This window comes from Microchirus variegatus, assembly GCF_963457635.1.
Source record: "Microchirus variegatus genome assembly, chromosome: 15".
In the NCBI taxonomy this organism is placed as follows: Eukaryota; Metazoa; Chordata; class Actinopteri; order Pleuronectiformes; family Soleidae; genus Microchirus; species Microchirus variegatus.
Genome location: NC_139816.1, coordinates 22,982,627 through 23,007,679, shown reverse-complemented (window position 1 = coordinate 23,007,679; position 25,053 = coordinate 22,982,627). Strand labels below are relative to the sequence as shown.

The window sequence follows — 25,053 nt, the reverse complement described above, 5'->3', positions numbered from 1 at the left end:
AGGTGGCGATGTGGAGAAGGTCAGAGAGATGTATGGAGGGGCAAGGTTGTGGATGGCCTTAAAAGCATGCAGGAGGGTGATGTGGTGGAATGAGAGGGTTCTGGTGATGATGCTGAATTCTGGACCAGTTGAAGTTTATGGAGGGATTTGAGAGGGAGACCAGAGAAGAAGAAATCTCTGACAGAACCAGACTCAAAGATGTGCATCCATCAGCCTCGACCGGTTGGGGTGAAAGGAAAAATGGGGGACAGAGGAGAGGAGGGGGACAGAAAGGGAGGAGAGAAAGGACAAGAGGGAGATGAGGTAGAGACAGAAGGAGACCAGAAGCAGACAATGTCTTTCATTATTTATACAGTAGATCCATGCTATTAGCATTAGCATTGGTATGAGTGCATGAGTCAGTCTCTTCTATATCAAAGCAAAAATTTCAAATTGGAGTTGTTTTTTGTCATTTTATTTTACAAAAATGTTATTATATTGTTTTATGCTAAAAAAACAACAAAAAAAAACTGGAATTTTATCGCCCTGCTATCTTCGTATTCAATTATTCATATTATTCTTTTAATTTAAAAAAACAAAAAAAACATATATACAGCTGTTCGTTATTGTCGGAGTCACGAGACCCATAACAGTTAAAGATCCAAGTTATTAGCATTAGCATGAGTCAGTCTCTTCTCTGTGAGGGTCAACGAGTGACACCATTCGGTTTAACCACGCCCTCTGAACGTGTCTGACTCCGCCCCTTAAAACATGGAGCCCCCATCTGCTGTTGTCATGAACTGAGGCTCAGCTGTGGATCAGTGGAGACACATGAACGTCCCTCACCCATTCACCCGTTCATACATTCATCCGTCCATCTGTCCCTCAGAAGACACACGTGTGTCCTCACAAGGAGACAGATGTGAGAGCGTCCTCCAGAGGGGAACTGGGATTTTTCACCATCATCTTTAAATTCATTCATTCATTCATTCTGATTTAAAAAATAAAAATCACTCACTGCTGCTGATGATGATGATGAAGCTCCTGCTGATGCTGAGGACAGAGGAGGAGGAGGAGGAGGAGGAGGAGGAGGACATCGGTCTCCTGCGCGGACAAAAGAGATCTGCCTCCGAATCCAAACCAAAAAAAGGAAATTAAATCGAATAAATAAAAATATTTAAATAAAATTAAATGAAAATGTCGCCAGAGACGATGAAGGCGCGAGGACACGTGAGGAAGAGGAGGAGGAGGAGGAGGAAGAGACAGAGGTGCGTTCTCACTTTACACCGTGAGACGACGTCAGGAGGCGACTGTCAACACAGCCACGTACAGAAAAACACTTCCGATCTGACCCTTCAAAATAAGACATAACAGGAAGACGCACTGTTTCACAGCCACAAACAAGCATAATAAATAAAGCATGATAATAAACATGCACATTTTCAACGCATATGAATGTACAAAATAGAAAAATATTGATTATTAAGATAATAAAGTACAATACAATACACAGTTTAGACATCAAATAACCAAAATATTTACAAGAGTACTGGCTTAAATACTTTATACATTTAATATGTTAACAGTAATAAAACAGTAAATACAGCTTTGTTTATTTATATTTTCATCACATCACAAAATAAGATATATATTATGTTAGTCTTAAAGGTACAATATGTAGTATTTATGGGTTTATATAACCCAAAATCCACTTTTTTATACATATTATGTGCTCCTGCATTGTCTAGTCGCTGTATAATAGTTCTTGTTTCATTTTCGTAGTGTTTCAAAAAGTCATGTTAAATAACATGACCGCGGACCGCGGTTGCATAGCCACTGTTAGCAGCGAGACGCCATGTTTCTACCGGAGCCTGTAAGGACAAACGCGAGAGAACAAAACAAGCGTCTCTTTACTTGTAGCGGAAGTCCCGCCTCCTCTCTCTCCGCTTCGTCTGCTACGGCCGCGGTAGCTCGCCCTCTCCCTCACCTCACGAACCTCATCTGCTGACACGGAGAAAGACAACGAGGACGACATTTGACCAGCTGCGGATACCGTAGCGCTCAGGGAAGGGAGGGGTGAGCAGAGCAGCGGTTCCTTGTTGTAAATTTCAGCCTCTCCTCTAGATGGCACTATAAACTACTTATTTCCCCTTTAATTATGAGACGTTTTTATTTTACTGGCAGAAATTATACTTTAAATGAAGAGAATTAATTTTTGACTTTAATCAAGAATATTTGAATATATGTGTGTGTGTGTGTGTGTGTGTGTATATATATACATATATCTGTATATATATATATATATATATATATATATATATATATATATATATATATATGAACTGGCAGAAATTATCTCATTCCTTTCATATGTTTTATAATAGTTTTAATAAAATAAAATCCATCATACTTTAAATCTTATCTGTTTTATGTGACATAAATATTGAGAATTATTAATGTTGACAAAAGCAGCTTTTATTTTCTCTGCTTTTTTCTGATGAACTAGACTTTTATAGGTTTATTTTAAATTAAAACTGTATATCATAACTTTGTTTTTGTTGCAAACATGTTTTTATTCAATATAAAAGTTAAACAAATTAAATAATTACAATTTAAAACAAATATTTTTATGGATAAGCAGCAAAGACAAAGTATGTACAGTCAATAATTGTATTAATAATCATTTGTTTAAAACTATCAAATTGTTATTCACTTGTATTGCTTATAATGATGACGATTATTATAATATTAATATTGTAATAATAATAATAATAATAATTAACAATAACATGAATTGAGAAGTTGATGATTCACATTCTTTCTTCTTTTTTTTAGCTCTTAAATAAAAAAAAACGTCTGGGTTTTTACTGTTACAAAATCCAGACTTTTATTTTGAAGTAGGGCTCCTCTGGTTTCTGGTCTGATCCGTGCAACACCTGCACGCGCTCGTGTGCGTTCGTGCGCGTTCATGAGACAACCTGAGCTGACAGATTGTACACGCTATTTAAATATACAAACAACATGACACTTATTAAGGAAAAAAAATGTTTTAACACATTTTTGTGCTCTTCTCTGTGTTAATGTGACTACTGAGTGCACATCTAATGGTTAATGTGTTTGGTTTGGATTTTAAATAGCTATTTTAATAAATTGTTGTGTAAAACACAAAACAAATATATTTATTTGGGAAATTTGAGGGAGTTTCCGCTTCAAACTGGGCGGAGGATTTTATTATGAAGGTGCGCCGGTGACGCACTTCCTGCTGTGTAGTTCTCTTTGATCGCTGGTAGACTCTTAAAAGACAGCTGCGTCATTTCGATAAAACCCGACATTGTTTATCTCTGACACCGCTTCATCATCTTTTTTTTTAACAATAACGACACTCGACGACTATTTGCGACACTTGCGACGTCATTACAGTCGTCTTTCGTTTTATTTTCCAGCGTTAATTGTCAGTTAAAAAGCAAACCCTGCCGGCTGGTGCTAACGTTAGCTCCGCTGCTATTCGCTAGTCAGTCGTCGAAGAAAAAGTCGATTAATCGTCGCAATCATGGATCAAACAGGAATCACGACAGAAACACCGAAGGTAAACACCGTCTTTGTTTGTTTGTTTCCGTTAAAGATGCCAGCTTGTGTTAGCTGACATGTTAAATGTTGTTGTATAAATAGTTTTATTAACTTATATCTTTATTTTTAAAGGATAAACCTTCCAGGATAACATTTACAATATAGGTTGACAACATGTTATGTGTATAATCACTTAAAACTTATGTAGTTGTGATTAATTTAGCCTCGACAATCATATGTGGGTGTGGTTTAAATGAGGTCATGATGTGGTGGGCGTGGCTAAGATAGACATGTTTGAACATGTCTCACGATGAGCCACTGGTTTAATTTTAGTACAACTACTGCTCATGTTCTATATCAATCGTGTTGGGTCTGTTGATTTTAAACAAAAAATATTTTTATACACAAACCAAACAAAAAAAATATTTATTTTCCTGTTTTAATCAAAGACACAGAACATTTTAAATGAGACAAAAAATGACTTATTTTTTACTAAAAAGCCAAGTGATGATGCTTGTGACACACACAACAGTAAGAGTGTGTCACAATGTATGATTTGGCAAATGCTCACAATTTTTTGCAATATCATGACAATATTGCATCGTGGCGTCTGCTGCTGCCACTAACAAGATACGGATGTGGTTTCCTGGTTTCTTTGCTCCATTAAACAAAGAAATCATTCAAAACTGAATCATTTTGTGTTTGTGGACAAAAACAAGACATTTGAGTTTTTTTAAGTTTTAATGATGATGATGATAATCTGTGTTTGTGTGTGTGTGTCAGAGTCCGTGGGGGTCAGTGACCCTGGACGCTCCTGCTTGTTCTTTGACTGATGTGATGAGTGAACAGTTGGCCAAACAGCTGGACGATGAGAACAATGAGTTCCCTGATCTCACTGAGTAAGTTCATCATCGTCATCTTTATCAGACTTTAAAAAAAAGAAAGAAGATCAATCAGGCCAATATTGGACCTTTTTAAACATCAGAATTAACCAGTTCATTAAAAATCACACCTTTTTGCTGTTGTTGCTTTCAGATCAGTGTCTGACCTGCTGTTGTCAGATGAGACAGGCACTGACACGACCAGTGACTTGATGCTCGCTCAGATGCTACAGATGCAGTTCGATCGCGAGTTTGACGACCAGCTGCTTCGCGAAGAGAAGAAGTTCAATGGAGAAAGCAAAGGTAAATGCTAGAGATCGACCAATGTTTTTTTCAGGGCCGATACCGATTAGTAGTAGTCAAAGAGGCCGATAAGAGATATTTGGAGCCAATATTCATTTGTGGTAAAAGTAAAACTATTGGCATCAAAATTTTGAATAATACCAACACTTAACTTTATTTAAATGCCTCAGCAGCATCTTTTATAGATTTAACAGAAATTGTAATTCATTCATTCATTCATTCATTCATTAATAGGTTCTTGAAGTTTTATAAAGTAAATAAAACAAAGTTAAATAAAAATTCTCAAATCAATTAATAGTCTGAATTGCATGTGTTACATACCGCCATCTGCAATAAGGTTTTGAAAAAAGAAAGAGTTAAAAGTGTGGCCACATGCTGACATATGCTCAACTCGTCATAATTAATTCATAACAGCATTTGGGAAGCCTATATTTGATTTTATTATGTAAATGTTATATTTTAACAACATGTGATGGCAGGGACCCTGTCATTCAAAACTAAGCTGCTATATTACTAAAGATTAATGTTAGTGTAGCTGAAAAAAATAGTAGAATCGCAATAGGAGAGACTATTCATCCCTGACCACCATGCAATTCATGTAGGCTTTATGATGCTATGTTATGTCCCTCTTACAGGACTTTAACATGTCAGAAATAACTGAAACGTGTCTGTTGTGATTCAACTTGTAATAGGTCAGAAATATTAATACAAATGATTAATTAATTTTAATAATAAATTTCAGTCATTAATTTTCCTAAAAACCCTTGCACAGGGCACCATTATGTTGTGGTTCAACAATAGTGGCAATAATTTGATTGATAAAAATAAAAGTAATAAACATTAATTAATTTGTTTAATAATTAATTAACTTTCGATCGGGGCACCACCCTGAAATCAGGGAGAAGACAATCAATCTATGCCTTTCAAAATCAGTCTAAATAATCACTGTAATTGACTATATCAAAGATATCCCAATTGAACAGTAATGAAGGTATGAATCCGAGCACTGACCCTCACAACCACCGTGCGTGCGTGCGTGTGTGAACAAGAAGAGATAAGATAAGAGAAGGGAGTGACACGTTGATAGTCACCAACATAGTGGAACATGCGCAGTAGCTGTGACTGTAACGCACGCCTCCACCAAAGATGGCGCCAAAACACATTAACATCAGGCTGCTGATCTTAGACCGAACATGCGACAGCATGGCTGTCTGTAGGAGCGCGTGTTCGACTCAAGATGGCGCCTGTGAGACCTTTCATTCATGAATGAATTGAAATGAAAATGAGAGTTAGTGAATGAGCGAGAGAGAAAGCGGGAGTACACGATTGATCTTGCGTGCAGACACAGAGGGTGGTTCGAGCCCAGCGTGTTCTGTGACTGAAAACAGCATCGCGTGTAAGTCAATGGCAGTAAAAACACACATACAGACTTGACGTAGGCAACGCCAGGCCAATCTGTGATTCGTAAGGTTTAAACAGCCATCATCTCTCTGCTCGTTCACAGCAGGGGAGGATACCTGCGGAGTGCAGCGTTGCAGCGTATGCTCCGCATTCAACAGTAAAATCACAATGACGAACACCAAACGTAAACAAAGAAACATGTGGTTATGATGCGGGCGTGTGGATGCGCAGTCCAACACGTTCAACACAAAGAAAAATTAACAAACAGAAATATAACTCTGCCCAGAACACATTTGCCTCTAACTGTAAGCGGATCTCAGGTTTTGTGGTCAGTCCATGGATTCGGTTCAGTTTGTTGGAACCGTGGAGTGTGGACGGGCCGTCATTTGGCTCACAGCGGACAGCTGTTGATCCTCGTTGTCTCTGAGTGGAAGCAGAGCGGGCGTCGGGTATGGAGCGATGCGCCGGCGGAGATGCAGGCGACCTCTTCAAAAGGCGCATAGTTCGTGCTGCATGGGAGTGTCGCATGTCGGAGGGCACGGCCAGAGCCGCGTGGCCCGAGGGCCAGGGTCCCAGAGCAGGAACCAGTGCAGCAGGCAAGAGCGAAGGAACAAGAGGAGGGAAGAACGTTCTGTCTTCCAATTTATATGTTTTATCAGTCGGGGGATCATAAAACAGAGACGGCCAATGAGACTTAAAGGATTCTGCCCCCCCTAGGGGGCTCTCCGGTCATAAACCCCATGTGGTGTTGGAGCCTGCAGGATTTGTTAACTCACAGTCAGGCTTTGAATCCTGCATACAGGCCTTAGTCAGAGAACAATAGATTTCAGCCATACTGTTAGGGCCCAACATGTCTCTTAAACAGACTTTTGAGGGGTACATATTGTCCTCTGTTCAGGTTTTCTGCTCTCTTTCAGTATCCACATCGCACGTCATGTTTATTAACTACAGGCACGCATACACGGTCTATTTAGTGTTGGAAGTGTTCACCACCTCTGGCGCTACACCTGTGTTTGATGCATGCCGGTATGATCGCAATGACTGGTCTCAGCCGTCTTCGAGAGGCGCAGGGCTGGAGGGACTGCGAGCGAGCAGAGCTGCCGCTTATGTTTAGCTTTTGCTCTCACAGTAATAGGTATGTGAATCTTTGGGTGTCTCACGATTTGATTCGATTCCAGTTCTTAGGTCACGATTTGATTCAAAATTGATTCTCAATTCATATGATTCTCGATTCAAAAATGTATACAATTCATAGTGTGTTATAGCAAAGTATGGCATCAAAACAATACAGTTTGTATAAGATAATATGATTCCAATGATGTAAGCACACAAAGGCAACTTAATTTTATTCATTCAAAACAAGTAAAATCTTACTTACTATACAAAAAAAATAACTTGCATTAGGGATGGGAATTACACTACATTTAACATTCTATTGTCAAGGTCCACGCGTCAAATGTTTTATTTATTTATTTCTTTACAACAACAGCAGCAATGCGGGGTTGGAAAATATTCTACACTGTACTACTTCTTTTTAGGCTAAAAAAACATGGCTGTAATATCCATTATTAACCATCAAAGCAGCGATAATAAAAATGAGGGGAAAAAAAAAGCGCGCACCATCATCTGAGAGCGCAGGGAGCCTGGACAGCAGGCTCACCTTTTCGTCCACAGCTTCCTTAACCTTGTTGGTCTTTAACTTTAGGTGTATAAATAGAAACTTTAAAAAAAAAAAATAATAATAATTTTAAAAAATCGATTTATGAAGTTTATGAATCGATTCAGAATTGTGGATGATTAGAATCGCAATTCTTATGTGAATCGATTTTTTGCCCCACCCCTACACATTAATGTTACTAGTAGCGCTGAGTTGTAGAGGACTGTGGACTGGGGACTTTTTATTACAATTTCAGAATAGTCTGCTGCCTTAACTTACCTTTGAAACATATCTGCTCTCCACATTTTCTCTTTTTCTCCTCTCTGTTACCGTGGCTCTGTGTATAACCAATCAGATGGTGCTGTGGGTGGGACAATGCTGGAGACACATTAGTGACTGCAGGTAGAGAGGCGGCTGCAGCAGTGCCTACATTCAAATGACCACATCTTCTTCAAATATTATCAGATTTTCATCTGTTAGACATTGTTCGAAAGTTTAGAAATCGCACTTCCAGAATCTAAATAACTCAATATGTTCCTCGTCCTACTTGTAACCGGTTGTGCCATGGCTGGTCACATTTTATATATGAGAGTTGGCAAATTATCGTTTTTCCAAATGCTAACTGCTGTTAGCTGCCGGAGCCTCAGTGACGCTGAAGTTCCCAGTGTCTCATTTGCATTTAAAGAGACAAGCACTCAAAACCAACCGTTCTGAACAGGGCTGTTTTGGCAGAGTGATTGAACTGCTGTGGTGCTTCATCCTTAAGGTATTTTGACCAAAGCATGTCACAGACCTGTTAATTAGGACACCAGGGAGCGAGGTAAACTTGGAGAAATAGGGTATAATTTGAGGTTTGTAAGTGTGGTTTCGTGACAGTGTGTCTGTTTTGTCTTGTGTCCAGTGTCCATCTCCTTTGAGAACTACAGGAAAGTCCACCCTTATGAAGACAGCGACAGCTCCGAGGACGAGGTGGACTGGCAGGACACAAGACACGACCCCTACAGGGCAGGTAAGGTAACGGCAGGAGGTGGCCACAATAACAAACATCAGAGTGTGTCACAGAGTTGATGTGTGTGTGTGCAGACAAGCCTCAGACCACACCTCGTAAAGGCTTCACAGGGAAAGGCAAGAACATCACCACTAAACACGATGAGGTGACCTGCGGACGCAAGAACGTGGCACGTATGGACAACGTAAGACCACTCACTCACTCAACTCGTTTCACAGAAGTCTCAAACATTTAGAATCCATTTTAACATCCAGAAAATGTGCGTTAATCTCCAACATTTGGCAAACCTGAACAAATCAAATCAGTGGACATGTAAAACGAGGTGTGGTCAGCAGGATGTTAAAGCCCACTCTTCCTCTTCCAGTTTGCTCCAGAAGTCCTTGTGGGTGATGGTCTGGGGATGGACCTGAAGTTGCCAAATCAGGTGTTTAACTCTCTGAAGCAGCACTGCTACAGCGAGCAGCGTCGCAGCGCCAGACTGCACGAGAAGAAGGAGCACTCCACCGCTGTATGTACAACTCACAGCCACAGGAAGTGACGCATGCAGCTTCCTCTTCACGTTTTAACCTCAAACATGTGTGCCCTCTTGTCAGGAACAAGCAGTGGACCCTCGCACTCGTCTGCTCATGTATAAGATGGTGAACGCCGGCGTCCTGGAGAACATCAACGGCTGCATCAGCACTGGGAAAGAGTCTGTTGTCTTCCACGCCGACGGCGGCAGGTCAGTCCCTAAACGCTCAACAAAAAATACAGGAAAATACAAAAAATAACCGTTGTTGTGTTTGTCAGTCTGGAGGAGGGGGAGGAGCCTGTTCCTGACGAGGTCGTCCTGAAGGTTTTTAAAACAACGCTCAACGACTTCAAGAACAGAGATCGTTACATCAAAGACGATTATCGCTTCATCGACCGATTCAGTAAACTCAACCCACGCAAGGTCATCAGGCTGTGGGCGGAGAAGGAGATGCATAACCTGACCAGGTAACTGACCACGCCCACCACGGCTCCTGCTGACGTTTCTGATGCAAAACTGATGTTGCTAATTCTCATAGTGTTTCTGACTCTGCTAACACTGTTAAAGCGGAACTAGAAGCGGTCATATCTTTTTAATTAATGGTATTCAAACATTCAGTAGTGAATCACAGACTCCAGGCATTTATAGGTTTAGTCTAACCCTTTACTGTTGTTAAAGCGGACCTAGACCGGAAGTTCCAATTAACGCTGTTTTTAGTGTGTCTCTGCGTCATTACCTTGTTTATGAAGCCCTAAAGTTTCGAAACAAACAGTTCAGCCATTGCTGAGAACGCTGTTTTATTGTAATCTCGGGCAGCGAGATCTCTGAAAATCCCGTTATAGTTACGTAAACAGCGGTTCTCCGGAACAGCCGATCGTCCTACTCCGGCAACTAGTCCGGGCTCAACCGGTTGCGTACATTGAACCGCAGAAGAAGAATAAGGTCCGTTGTGGAGGTGTTTCACGAGCGACAGTGTCTTCTGACTCTGGGTGTGACTCCGGGTCAAAGTCATAAAAGGGACTGTGGCGGGGAGTCGTGACGAAACTATTTTTAAACACAGTTAAAACAATGTTTAGATAATGAGGAGCAGTGCATCCACCGTTCCAGAGGGGGGAGCTGCGCTTCTGAGAGCGGGTGTGCCGAATGTCACTTCCGGGGTACTGGCCAATCACAACACAGTCTGTCTTCTCGGGCGAGATTTATGTCTGAAATAGCGCGGCTGACGGGAGCTTCAAAAAGGACAGATTTCTATCGGCTCGTTTCCAGCAACTAGGAGGTTTTTGACCATGAAAACAAGTTAATGTATGTAAGTAGACCTCCATAACTAACATATATGTGCAACAGGACCACTCTGTGACCTTTAAGTTAAGACTACCAGGTCTGTTAACATAGCTTGTGCTACTAAAACTGCCAACGCTACTAACACTATTTTTGCTGCTGGTGCTGCTAACATTGTTTTTGCTTCCAACACAAGTTTTGTTACTAATGGCGCATTTCCACCAGCTCTACTCGCCTCGGCATGGTTAAGTTGTGTTTCCACTAGCATACTACCTGGTTCCAGGTACTATTTTAAGTTACCTACTCTGGCGAGGTTCCAAGCACGCGGAGTAGATACTATACGTCCGACACAAGTACAAGCCAAGTGTACTTCACAACTCTGTTCTTGAGTATATAATATAATATATATAATATATAATGTATGCTTGTGCATTGTTAAGTATTAGTCAGAGCTACAACACTCAAACGATGCATCTGCTTTGTCTAGTGCAGTTGTGATGTCCACGACAAGTACAATTGGGGGGGGAAAAATCACCATTCTGCAGGATGTTCTTGTATTTAATTTTGACTTATACTGCCATGTCTGCTTTGGCCCAGTCATCTTTAATCTACACAAGCACACACGCATACACACACTCACACATACACACACACACACACAAGTGTATTTTACAATCTAAAGCAGGGGTCACCAACCTTTTTGAGATGAGAGCTACCTTAAGGGTAAAAAATAATATGGAGGGCTACCACATTAACATTTTTTTGTTTGTTTACCATTTAAATGATTAATATTATGCATTCAACTGCATACACATTCATTCCAGTGCTTACTCCTAACGATTATCAGTTTTTATTAACAATATCAAAGATATTTTACTGAGCCATCATATGGATACATGCAAGTGAGGTGAAGTGAAGTGAGCCCGCGGGCACCGTATTGGCTGCCCGCGGGCTACCAGGTGCCCGCGGGCACCACGTTGGTGACCCCTGATCTAAAGGAAGTGACATTTACACATTTTCACTCACAATTTCAACCCATTATCAGAGTACAACTACACTTTTGGAGATGTTAAATAGCTTTTTGGATTGTAAATGTGATGGTTACGGCGGAGGAATTAACGTGCATTTCCGCACTACTTACGCATTCAGGCAGTCACATTTTGTCGTTGGTTTATTATCGTGGCCATGTTTCATTATATCCGCAAGAAACGCGCGCGGATATGATGGAATCGGTCTCGCGCGTCCGCAGATTTTAGCCGTTAACGCGATAACTGGAAGGGCGTTTGAGATTAAATTTTCTTATTTTCTTTATGGGTCACATACCCCCTGTAGATGATCCCTGTTGATTTTGAGCTGTCTACCATTATTATTTATTAATTAATTAATTAATTAGTTAGTTAATTAATTAATTAATTAATTAATTAATGATATAAAAACCATATTTTCGCCTGTATCTTCAAAATCCTAAGTATTGCAGGTATTGGCTTCAAATTTTGCTTGGGCATCACATACCACCTGAGAATTATCCCTATCTTTGTAGCTTTATTATAAATTAGCAAATTAATTAATTAATTATGCTAAAAACACATTTTCGGCTTTATCTTCCAGACTGATGGAGATATTGCCTTCAAATTTTGTACAATTTTGTACAATGATTCATGTAACAACTATCTACATTATTACTTTGGCTATGATTGGTAATAGTTACATAATAAGTTAACTGGTTAACTTATTAGTGAACACGGAAAAAAATAGTTTTTTTCATTTTTTTCTTTATTATTGAGCTCATTTGGACACATTGAGGACTTTGAACATGTATAAAGTGTAGTCAGCATTATATCATAATATTTAACAGTTATTTTGTTGAATTTATTAATAATTAATTAAAACAGTTAGTGGCAGGTGCGAGTGCGTATACTTTGGGTATATTGGAAAGTTGAGGATTGGACAAGTTTGCGGATATACCCCTTGCTGTCGGCCCCCGACGGCGTAGGCTAGTTTCTTTTTGATTTGGTGTTTCACTTCCTCGTAAGCCTCCATGAGGATTTCAGCCTCAGAGGAGGAAAATAACACCGCAGTTGTCATGGTGAATCTGAGAATCTGCGATTGACAGCGAGGTCTATTTGTGTGTGCGCACTTATCCAGGATTGCTTTAACCTGGCTTGATGAATCCGTATCTGATCATCCTGGCTTGGTCTTTGTACAACCAACTGAGCCTGGACACCCATGTTTTGGATTCATTGAACCAAGCTCAGTCATTTATCCTGGATCTGAATCCTACTTTTGTGCAACGGGCCCCCGGTGACAAGTGTTTTCTCTTCGTTACCATAGAGACGTTGCATTGTTGATGTGTGTGTGTTCAGGATGAAGAAGGCGGAGATTCCGTGTCCTCAGGTGGTGTTGTTGAAGAAACACATCCTGGTGATGTCATTCATAGGTAAAGACCATGTTCCTGCTCCTAAACTTAAAGACGTCAAGTTAAGTTCTGACGACATGAAGCGGGCGTATTTCCAGGTTCTACACGTACGTACGCGCACACACACACACACACATACACACACCACTGTTACTATTATTGTTGTTGTTGATATGAGTGTGTGTGTGTGTGTTTATAGATGATGCAGCAGATGTATCAAGAGTGTAACCTGGTTCACGCTGATCTCAGTGAATACAACATGCTGTGGCACGAGGGCAAGGTAAAACCTCGTTTTTTATTTACTCACATCTCCATCTTTGTTTTTGTTACTGCTTCATATTTTTTGTTGTTCTGTGTGTGTGTGTGTGTGTGTGTGTGTTTCACAGGTTTGGTTCATAGACGTGAGTCAGTCAGTTGAACCCACTCACCCTCACGGACTGGAGTTCCTCTTCAGAGACTGCAGGAACGTTTCCACGGTAACGCACTTATTTTAACATTTAATAAGATAACTTCATTCATTGTTAACATTTCAGCAGGAAACTGTTCTTTATTATTCTGTGCTTATATTTATTGTGTGTGTGTGTGTGTGTGTGTGTGTGTGTGTGTGTGTGTGTGTGTGTGTGTGTGTGTGTGTGTGTGTGTGTGTGTGTGTGTGTGTGTGTGTGTGTGTGTGTGTGTGTGTGTGTGTGTGTGTGTGTGTGTGTGTGTGTGTGTGTGTGTGTGTGTGTGTGTGTGTGTGTGTGTGTGTGTGTGTGTGTGTGTGTGTGCGCGCGCACATGTAGTTCTTCCAGAAGAGAGGAGTGAGTGACGCGATGGACATGTACGATCTTTTCAACGCCGTCACTGGACTCAACATTTCTGTGGATGATGACGAGGCGGAGTTTATAGCTGAGGTAACACACACACTTATGTTATTATTATTTCCTCACGTCTACTCTTTGATCTTTTCTTAGATACAATATCGCTTTGTTTTTATCAAATAAAATTAATGTGACGACAAATATCATTATTTTAATTTTAATAACATCTCTATTAAGGGACAATTTTCCATTAATAATTCCATTTGTTTGATTTTAAAAACAGTTTTTTGTATGTACGTCATAATATTATTGTGATATTATTATCGTGAGTGTCCGTGTTGTGGTGGTCTCATAAGCCCCTCCCCCTTGTCTTTCTGACAGATCGTGGCTTTGGAGAAGAGGAATGAGGATCACATCCAGAGACGAGGAAAGAAAACGTTCCCAGTGTTGTCAGAAGAAAACGACCCCCCTTTAAAACCCGGCGCCGCTGACTAACGCCAACCTCCAACGATGCGTCTTCACAATCCCGCCGTGTTGAGAAAAAGAAATTAACGGAGGAGCCTGTGCCACACTCCCAGAGGAGGGGGCGGAGCGCCTTCTCCTGGCTGCAGGAGGAATGATTTGACTGTGGGGAGCGTCCGGGTGGCGGAGCGCCTTCTGCTGGGGCTGACTCTCCTTTATCTCTGCTAATATTATCCCGTACTGTTTTTGGTGAGAGTACGCGTTTTTAATAATCACAGATAAAAAAAATCCACCGACGTCATCGTTAAACATACAAGGTTTTTTAAAATTCAAAGTTCCTGATGAATTTTCAGCAGAAAACAAAAGTAAACAACTATTATTACGTAAAGAGTGGTGTAAACATGAATCACGTGACCCTGAGTGGAAATAAAATGAACGCAGTGAAACTAAAATGTCTGTTTCATTTTTTTTTACTTTCAGAAAAACATTTTAGACCAATCGCTCTCCTGCACCAAAGCTCTTGGAGAAAATCAGTGATTTTAGCTCACAGGGACACAGGAGCTGTTGGTCTACTGCTGCCTCGTGTGGTCACTTTGTGTCACTGACGTAAATCTGAACAATGGATTTTTAACACCTAATTAACAAAATAAGACATTTGAACTTAGTGATGGAGGCAGCATTGGATCATCAACTCCTGTGTGCTGTGATGTTAAAATCACTGATTTTTTCTCTATGGACTTTGGTGTGGGAGAGTGAGTGGTTTACAAACTTGGAAAAAGGCTTCCAAAACCCTGAACTGTCCCTTTTTAAGATCCTTTGAAAATACATTTACAACTATTTTTGTTTCTTTTTATGTTCAAGTAACCGCGACAAAGACAAATAAAAATTTAAAATATTAACATAAATAAAAAAATAAGCACGTAAGTTGAATATACAATGCATTCAACATGTTGAATAAAGACATAATAATTGAATAAAACTTTGTGAGGACAGTGACAGAGTTTGACCACTAGATGGAGTCAGAGGGTTTTTCTACATATTTCATCATCACTGCCCTCCAAAATAAAAGCACACATTATGCTCCTATTGTGGTTTAACTTTTGGGTTAGTCATTTTGTCTTATTTTTAGTTCTACTGTTTTCTGTAAAGTTTCTGAAAAATCACTCATTCATCATCGCACTCATCAGTTTATTAGGAACAGGAAAAACTTGATACATTAAATTAAATTAAATTAAATTAAATTAAATTAAATTAAATTAACACAAACAAATATATAAATAAATGAACTAGTTTGAAATCAATAAAGATCAGGAATTATGAGATTATTGTAATCTTACTGTGTGATTGTATGTCTGTACGTGTTTCTGTGTGTGTCGACATGTCAGTGAAGAGCGAGCGAGCGAGCTTTCCGTCTCTCAACGATTATAAACTGATCCTGACGAGGTCGAGATTTTAAGGTGGAATTTCTTTAATTTGTCCCTATTTTACTATATAACCTCTAAGGTGGAATCCCTTAAGTATGTTACTTTATTCTATATTTTAAGGTGGAATTCCCCTCCTGTTGTATAATGTATAACATACACTCCTGATCAAAGTTTTAAGACCAGATTTGTACTGTTGGATCTTAAGAAGGTTCTAAGTAGTGCTTCAAAATGCAAAAGGAAGAAATGGGAGTGAAACAAAAAAATTGAGTAAGCAATTTAATACAACCATTAAACAGAAATAGGCTGTTCATCAGCTGATCAAAAGTTTAAGACCACAGCCTTTAAAAGCCTAAATCTTCACAAAAATGTGGATTCAGTGCCATTTCCTGTCAGGTACCCACACTGTCATGACCTCCTGATGGCAAAGGCAATAAAGCTTTCTCTCTTTGAACGAGTCAGATTGTTGAGCTGCATCAGCAAGGCCTCTCGCAGCGTGCCATAGCTGCTGGTTGGACACAGTAAGACAGTCATTTTAAACTTCTTAAAAGATCCTGAGGGCTATGGAAGAAAAAAGTCCAGTGGTAGAAACACCCAACAAAAATTTCAAAAGTGAACGATGGAAGAAAGTTTTGTTCTCTGATGAGAAAAAAATTAACCTTGACGGTCCTCTTGGCTTCCAACGCTACTGGCATGACAAGGAGATCCCACCTGAGATGTTTTCTACACAGCACAGTGGAGGGGGCGCCATCATGATCTGGGTTTTTTTTTCCTTCAATGGAACATTAGAGCTTCAGGTTGTGCAGAGGTGTCAAACTGCAGCTGTCTATTTGGAGATGTTGCAGGGGGCATCACTCATGACTGAAGGCCATCGTCTGTGTGCTAATGACTGGGTTTTTCAACAGAACAACGCTGCAGTTCACAATACCTGCCTGACAAAGGACTTCTTCCAGAGAAATATCATCACTCTTAGGGTTTTTTTGAGATGTGGTCTTAAACTTTTGATCAGCTGACGAACATCCTATTTCTGTCTTATACTTGTATTGCTTACTCAATTTTTTTGTCTCACTCCCATTTCTTCTGAAGCACTAATTAGAACCTTCTTAAGATCCAACAGTACAAATGTTAAAGGCGCCATATGAATGTGGCCAAAAACAGTTACTACACTCAAATTCAAAATACAGAGGCCTTTTAGGTTTCGTTTTCTGACTTAACTGGCAACCCATGGTTGCTCGGCAGCTGAGACTACTGACTGCAATGACTGGTAGACGGCGGTAGGTGGCGCCACATGACGCCAAAACATGATTTCAAAACATAAACATGATTTGCAGTCTGCAAAATATTTTTTTTAATGCAAATATTTTGGCTGCTGTTGTTGTTGAGTTCAGTTTGTTATATGAACATTATTCCTGAGTCTCTGTGACATATTAGGAGGATTTTATGGCCAGTTGCTTTAGATTTATTACATAATGCACCTTTAATTCTTGTTTTTATTTTTACTACACTTTTAGGATGGAGTAAATTTTTTCTATTCTTAAAAGATTTTGCTTTTTAATTTATTATTAAATTATTATTACGTTTTTGTACAAAGAATAAGTTTAGTTAATTAATTACAATAGAGTTTTACTTAAAATGAAAGATTTATGTCTGCTCGTCCTCCTCAGTTGTCCTCTTGTTGTCCTGCAGCTGTCCTCAGTCTGTAGCTGGACGTCTTGGTCCAGCTGTTTGTGTCAAAGCAGCTGCAACGACACACACACACACACACCAAACTGACTTTACTCTGATGAGGTCATTTCTGTTCAGATAAGTGCAGAAAGTGCAGTGGGACAGTCCGCATGTGTGGCCGAGTACACAATATACATACATATATACATATCATTATTCTGAGTCCTGTGTATCAGAGCTCAGCGACATCAGGGAATTCAGAGAGTTCAAAAGGAGAAGAGCCTGGGGAACAACGGTCACTCTCCTCCTCTGGGTCCTGCAGGCCGGACACCGCAGTCTGCGACCAGACGGCAGTCTCTCAAAATGGTGGCCCTGAGGGTCAAAACACAAGAAAAAAAACAAATCACATACGGTCTCTTTAGCAACGTTAAAGTTCACTTTCTTATTTTTCTGTTTGAGTTAAAAAAGTTAATGATCATGTGAGTTTGACTGGAAGGTCAATGGTCACTGGTTTGTGTGTGTGTGTGTGTGTGTGTGTGTGTGTGTTGTGACACACTCAACACCCCCGACAGCAACAGGTGACTCATCGTCATGGCAACTCTATCTAATGTGTCAGCATCAGAAAACTGGTCTGTCCAGATACCACACACAGGACGCAAATGTTGTGTGTAGCGCCCCCTACAGGCTGTGCATGTCATTACATCTGGTCAACATCAGTTTCTAAGTGTTTGTCACATGTTTTTATGAAAATATGAGTTTGTTTAACAGTAAACTTAATACATTTATAGTTGTTTTTTTTATAGTGTACATGTAGGATCACGTTACATACAACAGGTAATGTTCGTGTTAACAAGCTGAGGAAGAAACTTTGTGTTTACTCTTGTTTTCCTTCAACTGACTTTAACATGCTAACACCTGAGCTCATACACAGCCTGTAGACACTTGGCAAAAGACAAGGCTCATAAAATCTACATCATTTTAAGTCTACAATGTCTTTAAGAACATGTTCACGTCTTTATCTCACTCTGAGACAGACTTTACCAACAGTAAACTGAACTTTGTAAACCACTCACTCTCCCACACCAAAGTCCATAGAGAAAATCAGTGATTTTAGCTCGCAGGGACACAGGAGCTGCTGGTCTACTGCTGCCTCGTGTGGTCACTTTGTGTTACTGAAATAAGACATTCGAACTTAGTGATGGAGGCAGCAGTGGATCAACAACTCCTGTGTGCTGTGATGTTAAAATCACTGGTTTTCTCTATGGACTTTGGTGTGGGAGAGTGAGTGTTATTATTTTAGTGTTTGTAGATCAAGAAAATTTTTTAAACATCTATATTTAACTGCTCTATTTCCATCAGTTTGCCACATTTTAACCAGAAAAAGCATCCATTTTGTGACAAATCAGAGTGTTTGATGGTTGTGTTTTCAGCCTCGGCCTCAGGCTCAACAGCAAACAACTGTTACCTACAAATCATCCGTCACTATTGGAAACCGGTTTTTCTCCTCCTCCTCCCCCTTCTCTCAGCAGCCCAAACTTCCACATGTGTGAGACTTTTCGAACTTCGTTCTGTGTTTGAAGAGGAAAAAGGAGTATGATGAAGACACACACACACACGCACGCACGCACGCACACACACACACACACACACACACACACACACACACACACACACACACACACACACACACACACACACTGTGTCGGTGTGTGTGTGTGTGTGAGGAAACAGAGCAGCATGTGCTCATCGTCCCCCACACTGTGGACAGGTGTTGGCTTCATGTGACGGCCTGTCTCTGCTGCTGCTGCTACTTCTGCTGTTGTTACCACTGCTGCTGCAGGATGTCAAGCAGTCAAGCAATTCCAATCTTAACTAAAGGCCACATTATACTTCTCCGACTGCGTAATGCATTATCCGTCTGCGTCACCACGGAGACGCCTCGAGCCTTTATACTTCTGCGTCTTGGTGACGGACATGCGCTGCAATTTCCCGCCCGATCAGTAGGGGTCGCTGCGCAAGGTTGTTCTGCTTCAGGCTACAGTGAGCAATGGTGTCCGAGAAAGAAAGAGAGAGAAAGGCCGTTTCTCAATACCCAAGTATGCCAGTATGTACTTGCTTACTTGGAAAGTACATACTTGAGAAGTACGACTGAAGTACATACTTGCCAAGTACGGGAGTACACGAGCACGATTCTTCAATTGGAACATTAGTGTACTTCCTTGTTCTACTGTTTTAATGGCGGGTGGCGCGAAGCACTTTTAAGCCTCATTACCGTGTTGATGAATGAACATATAAAATACTTTTAATAAATAAATATATTGCTATTTTCACATTTTAAATATTTTATACACTATAAAATATTGTCCATTATATGTAAATACATATACAATGACAGTGTGACTTTAATATAAATCTAAAATTCAAAGTTACAATAAATTTAACATTAATATTATAAAAAAGTTCACACTGTAAGGTCAAAACGTTTGCATTAAAAACAAAACAACATGTCAACAACTAATCTATCGATCGCACCAAGTATGTAATGATGGAGCCGTCTGAGCCAGCGGATCATTTCATCAGGACAGGCCACAGTGACGCCCTGTGAGCACCGAGCGTCCGCCGAGGCGGAGCTGATAACCTCCGACAGCGCCGCTGTCATACTATAAATACGTCATATCTTATTACACAAACCACATGTTTGGATTCTAAATGACTAATTTCTCGCCTAAAATGATTTCAAAACTGCGTTCCGGGACACAGAAAAATATTTATTTCAGGTTTATATTTGTATTTTATCCTGCTGTGTTCCGCCGAAATGCATTCTGGGATATATGGCTTTCCCAAGTACGCTCAAGTCACCACCCGATGCATACTTGGTAAAATGGACGGAGCGAGAACACTTCCGGGTATGAGAACCGTACTCGCAGCTCGCGTTCTTGAGAAATGGAACAGAACTTAGACTGAGGCTGATGACGTTTTCACAAGTACGGGAGTACGCAAGTACGGACAAGTACGCACAAGTATGGATATTGAGAAACGGCCAAAGACTGTTGTTGTTGAAACAGTAGCCGTTTCTCACTTTATTGTGTGACGGAACGCAGTTTTAAGATAATTTGAGACGAGAAATTGGCCATTTAAAGTCTAAACATGTGCTGTGTGTGTTAAGATATGACGTATTTATAGTTTGGCAGCGGTGTTATCGGCGGGGATCAGCTCCGCGTCTGTGGACGCTCGGTGCGCACTGTGAGCCGGCACAGAGCAGCTTCGCTCGGCCCGTCCTGAGGACCAATCGCAGCTCTTGCCATCTCCGTTGTCCCTTGACGGAGTGACGGACACTTAAAAAATATTTTGTGCAGTCGGAGACGACGCAGAGGCTCTTCGACAGGCTCTGCGTCGACACAGAGGACTCTGCGTAACCTACGCAGAGCACTTTACGCAGACGTATAAATTGGGCTTAAGGTGTAATGTAATTCCACCTTAAAAATCTTAACTGAAGTAAAAGTGTTAAGTAATTCCACCTTAAATTCTTAACTAAGGTTAATGTGTTAAGTAATTCCACCTTAAATTGCTGAATAAATAATAATAACAATTGTGTAAAAGTGTAAAGGAATTCCACCTTAAATTCTTAACTAAGGTTAATGTGTTAAGTAATTCCACCTTAAATTGCTGAATAAATAATAATAATAATTGTTTAAAAGTGTAAAGTAATTCCACCTTAAGAAGGGGGAAGAGTGTGTAAAGTTTCATTAACAACAACATGTGTTTAAGGGAAACACTGATGAAATTGTTGCTGAGTTCAGGGATGCCTCAGCTCCTCCTCCCCTTCTTCCTCTTCCTCCTCCTCCTCTGGATGAATGGATGAACCCACCCTTTTGTCAGCGATGGTTGGTTCCTTGGCAACAGCTCCATGGTTACAGTCCAATAAATAACATCACACTCTGATGGAGGAAGAGGAGGCGGAGGAGGAGAAGGGCATCATAACTTTACTCTGACTTTATAGTCTTTATAGACACTTTATAAACTCGTGTACAGGAGTTTTAATATTAGCTTATAAAAATAAAACTAGTTTATTATTTCGAACACCACAAGTGTCCCTAATACCTGGATGAGAGAAACTCGGCCCCCTTCAGGACAACTGTGGAACAGTTTATTAAACAAATCTACACTTTTACTTTATTCAACAATTTAAGGTGGAATTATTGTTACACTTTTACTTTATTCAACAATTTAAGGTGGAATTACTTTACACTTTTACTCCATTCAACAATTTAAGGTGGAATTACTTTACACTTTTACTCTATTTAACAATTTAAGGTGGAATTACTTTACACATTTACTTTATTCAACAATTTAAGGTGGAATTATTTAATACTTTTACTTTATTCACCAATTTAAGGTGGAATTACTTCACTGCCTGAAGACGAACATATATATAGAATATATAGAATCTGAAGTTGGAATTACTCTATGCTGTTATTTTATTGACATTTTTAAGTTGGAATTACTACTTTTTATTTCACTTGGACTGCTTACGGTGGATTGGCTTCACTGTTCTCCTTTCTTTTTTTTTTTTTTGTTAAGTATATTTTTTGGGGCTTTTTGCCTTTAATGGACAGCATAGCGAAGAGAGACAGGAAATGGGAGGCAGAGAGGTGGGGAATGACACGCAGGATAAGACAGCTAGGTGTGCGGGATTCGAAACCGGGGTCGTCTGCAGCTAGGAATTTTGTGAAATATCTTAAAAAATAAATATCTTACCATTTTAAAGATTGTAAGGTTTATTTGATTTCTTAAGGTGGAATGACTACTCTGTTGCTTCATAATTTTTTTCTATGTTAATTTACGTTGACATTTTAAGGTGTTTATTTTTTAGATTTAAGGTGGAATTACTTTCCTCTTGTTTTACGTAGGACTTTTTACAGAATCACTTAGTTTTGAGGCTTTATTTTAACAATTAATAGTGGAGTTTGGAGTACTTTGATGTAGAATGTTATAACCAATTTAGACTTTAGACTATGTTTTTTAGACTTTAGATATCTTTAACTGAAGTGAAAGTTGAGTTAAAGTGAAATGTGGATACACTGAAGCATCTATCCTCATGTACACAGTAAGTGTCACTGTCACAGTTACTGTAGTACTCTATCAGGTAAATGTACATGTATAAACGTGTGTGTATATGTATATACACACACGTTTATACATGTTCATGTTACAGTAGTTGATGTTGATGTAGCTGAAACTGTTTCCTGTCACTTTGTTTCTAAACTTAACTGAAGTCACTTTTTCTAAACAAACAGGCAAACACCCAGACCCTCCCATCAGACCCTCCCCCTCATCCACCCTCCTCACCCTTCATCATCATCATCACTTCATCAGGCTGGTTCAGCCTGTTGTTGCTACTGCTGCAGGCAGGAGGAGAGGTGTGTGTGTGTGTGTGTGTGTGTGCGTGTGTGTGAGTGTGCGTGTGAGTGCGTGCTCCTCTCTCTCTCTCCAGCAGGGAATGATGGGAGGAGGGGCAAGGAGGAGGGGTTTGTATCTGGAGATGGAGGCTGAGCAGGAATGTGGGAGAGAGAGAGAAGGAGAGAGAGAGAAAGATAGAAAGAGAGAGAGAGAGAGAGAGAGTAGCTGCTGAGTCTAAATTTAACAATGAAAGTGGGAGAAAGTTTAAATTTAGTTTCAGCTTCAGTGACTGAGTTTAGTCTGAGGCAGAGACTGAGAGAGAAAGAGAGGGAGAGAGAGAGACACGCACAGAGTGAGAGGGAGAGAGAGACACATCCTCATCATCAAGTGTCCAGTTTTTCACAATAAAACTCAACAGTCATTTACATGAAGGTCAAGAGAAAAACTAATTTCACTTCAAATAACCTTAGAGAATTTAAGATGAAAATACCCCAGATTTAAGGTGGAATTACTTTGTTATCTCTGTTTAATTACTTTAATTGTACTTAAAGTTGTACTTAACTTGGAAAACGTTTTGGTTAAAGTTTTACTTAACTTTTATCTGTGTTTTAAGGTTTGATTACTTAACTTTTTTACTTAAAGTACTGTGTTTATTACCTCAACATCAAAGTGACTTCACGCACACCTCTCTGTGCGCACACACACGCGCGCGCACGCACACACACATACGCGCACGCACACACACAAACTCATCATCCTCTTCTCTCCAAACCTCGCCCTACACCTTCCTCCTACCTGAAACCTCGCGATATCTGCCGCGGCGGCTCCACCGTGTGTGTCTGATGTTTTTTTTAAAAGTTTAAAGCTCAAACACACACACGCATTTACATCACGTGACAATAAATAAACGCGCGCAAACTTCATCATTTTACGTGGATGTAAAAGTCGCGAGAAGTGCACGCGCTAGTGCAGCGCAAAGTGTTTTTTTTAACTGATGAAAGGTGTGTGCGTGCGTGCACGCGTGTGTGATGCTCGGTGATGGCCACGTCCCCCTGGAGACTGAGACGCAAACACGTGATGAGCTTTACTTATCATGTGTAGAAAGAGGGGGGAGGGGAAGGTTAAATAAAAACAAAAACAAACAAATATCGATGTTTAACTTCAGTTTGTTTCTGTTTGGAAGAACTAGAGAGGAAAAAAGAGAGAGAGAGAGCGAGAGAGACGGGAGGAAGAGAGGCAGCAGAGGTGGAGGAGGAGGAGGAGGGAGGGGAGGGGAGGAGAGAGGAGAGGAGGGGAGGGGAGGGGAGGGGAGGGAGGAGGAGGAGAAGCCGGAGTAAAGTTTGTCCAAGTTTGCACATCCCTTCGGAAACGCCATTTTGATTCCTCTCCTCTCCGGAGCGAGTTTGCAGCCTCTCTCTGTCTCTCTCTTCCTCCCTCTCTCTTCCTCTCTCCCCTTTTTTCCCTTCATCCCCCCTTTTTCTCCAGCGCCACCACCACCATCACGGCCCCCCTCCTGCTCCTTCATCATCATCATCTTCATCGTCATCCTCACCCACCACCATCATCCTCATCCTCGCCACGATGTCTCGCCGCAAACAGCCCAACCCCAACAAAGTGAAGCGTAAGTGTCTCTCTCTCTCTTCATGTGTGTGTGTTTATGGTTCTGGTTCCGTGTGTGTTAAAGTGTGTGTGTGTGTTGATGCGATCACACACTTTTCTTCTCCTCTTCCTAGTTTGATGCGCATCCAAGCGGTGGAATTCAGCCTCACGTCTCTTCCTCATTCACTCAAAAACTCTCTCGCTCTCGTTACTTTGTTTCTGCTGGAAACTTTTTTGTTCGCGGCCCGTGGCGCGTGCACACCGGGGCCAGAGCCGCTCGGTGTTGTCGGTGTTGTCGGTGCAGCGGCGGCAGCAGCGGGGGTTCAAAGTCTGCTCCGCCGGACTCGAGCATCCATATCTCGGGTGCACTTTGGTCGGAGCCTCGCTGTTAGTGGCCATGTGTAAAGCTACCAGACACCCGCGGTAAGCTAGCGGCAACCCGCGCCATCGCTTCCGCCGTGCGCTTTCAAAGTAAAAGCACCTGTTGATGATGACGATGTTATGGAGGTGTGTGTGTGTGACTTAGTACAGTTTGTACACAAAATCACTTCAGTGTTCAACATAAAGTGAATCACAACTCAACTCGTCATTGGCTAGAAACAATTCAAAAGCAGGTTTGTCAACATCTACTTGTGTGTTTTTGTTGTTGTGGTTGTTTTTGGAGGCACTGAGGTGCATGTGTGTGTGTGTGGAACAGCTGAAGT

At 40.6% G+C, this 25,053-nt stretch overlaps 2 protein-coding genes across 2 annotated transcripts in view; both read left to right on the top strand.

Moving 5' to 3' along the window:
* The first annotated feature begins 3,250 nt into the window (after window positions 1-3,250).
* riok3 (RIO kinase 3 (yeast)) lies at window positions 3,251-14,701 on the top strand. The gene is made up of 13 exons (XM_083901322.1): window positions 3,251-3,565; window positions 4,330-4,445; window positions 4,582-4,730; window positions 8,690-8,797; window positions 8,872-8,981; window positions 9,162-9,305; window positions 9,391-9,518; window positions 9,587-9,775; window positions 12,950-13,109; window positions 13,202-13,282; window positions 13,389-13,478; window positions 13,785-13,895; window positions 14,184-14,701. Exons 1-13 carry the CDS (start codon window positions 3,530-3,532, stop codon window positions 14,295-14,297), a joined length of 1,536 nt encoding a protein of 511 aa, XP_083757448.1. The 5' UTR covers window positions 3,251-3,529; the 3' UTR covers window positions 14,298-14,701.
* Window positions 14,702-24,331: 9,630 nt separating this feature from the next.
* Window positions 24,332-25,053, top strand: part of rreb1a (ras responsive element binding protein 1a) — a gene marked incomplete at its 5' end in the record, with an annotated part of 43,593 nt that continues 42,871 nt past the window's right edge. Inside the window, one exon of the mRNA XM_083901938.1 lies at window positions 24,332-24,371. Coding sequence (XP_083758064.1) covers window positions 24,332-24,371 — 40 coding nt within the window. The remainder of the gene's footprint in view (window positions 24,372-25,053) is intronic.

Excerpts from the sequence above, each read along its gene's own strand:
- riok3 (XM_083901322.1), top strand. The coding sequence starts at position 3,530 with ATGGATCAAACAGGAATCACGACAGAAACACCGAAG. Across the intron at positions 4,731-8,689 it reads GTTCAATGGAGAAAGCAAAG|TGTCCATCTCCTTTGAGAAC; the intron begins GTAAATGCTAGA and ends TCTTGTGTCCAG. Across the intron at positions 13,283-13,388 it reads TGCTGTGGCACGAGGGCAAG|GTTTGGTTCATAGACGTGAG; the intron begins GTAAAACCTCGT and ends TGTGTTTCACAG.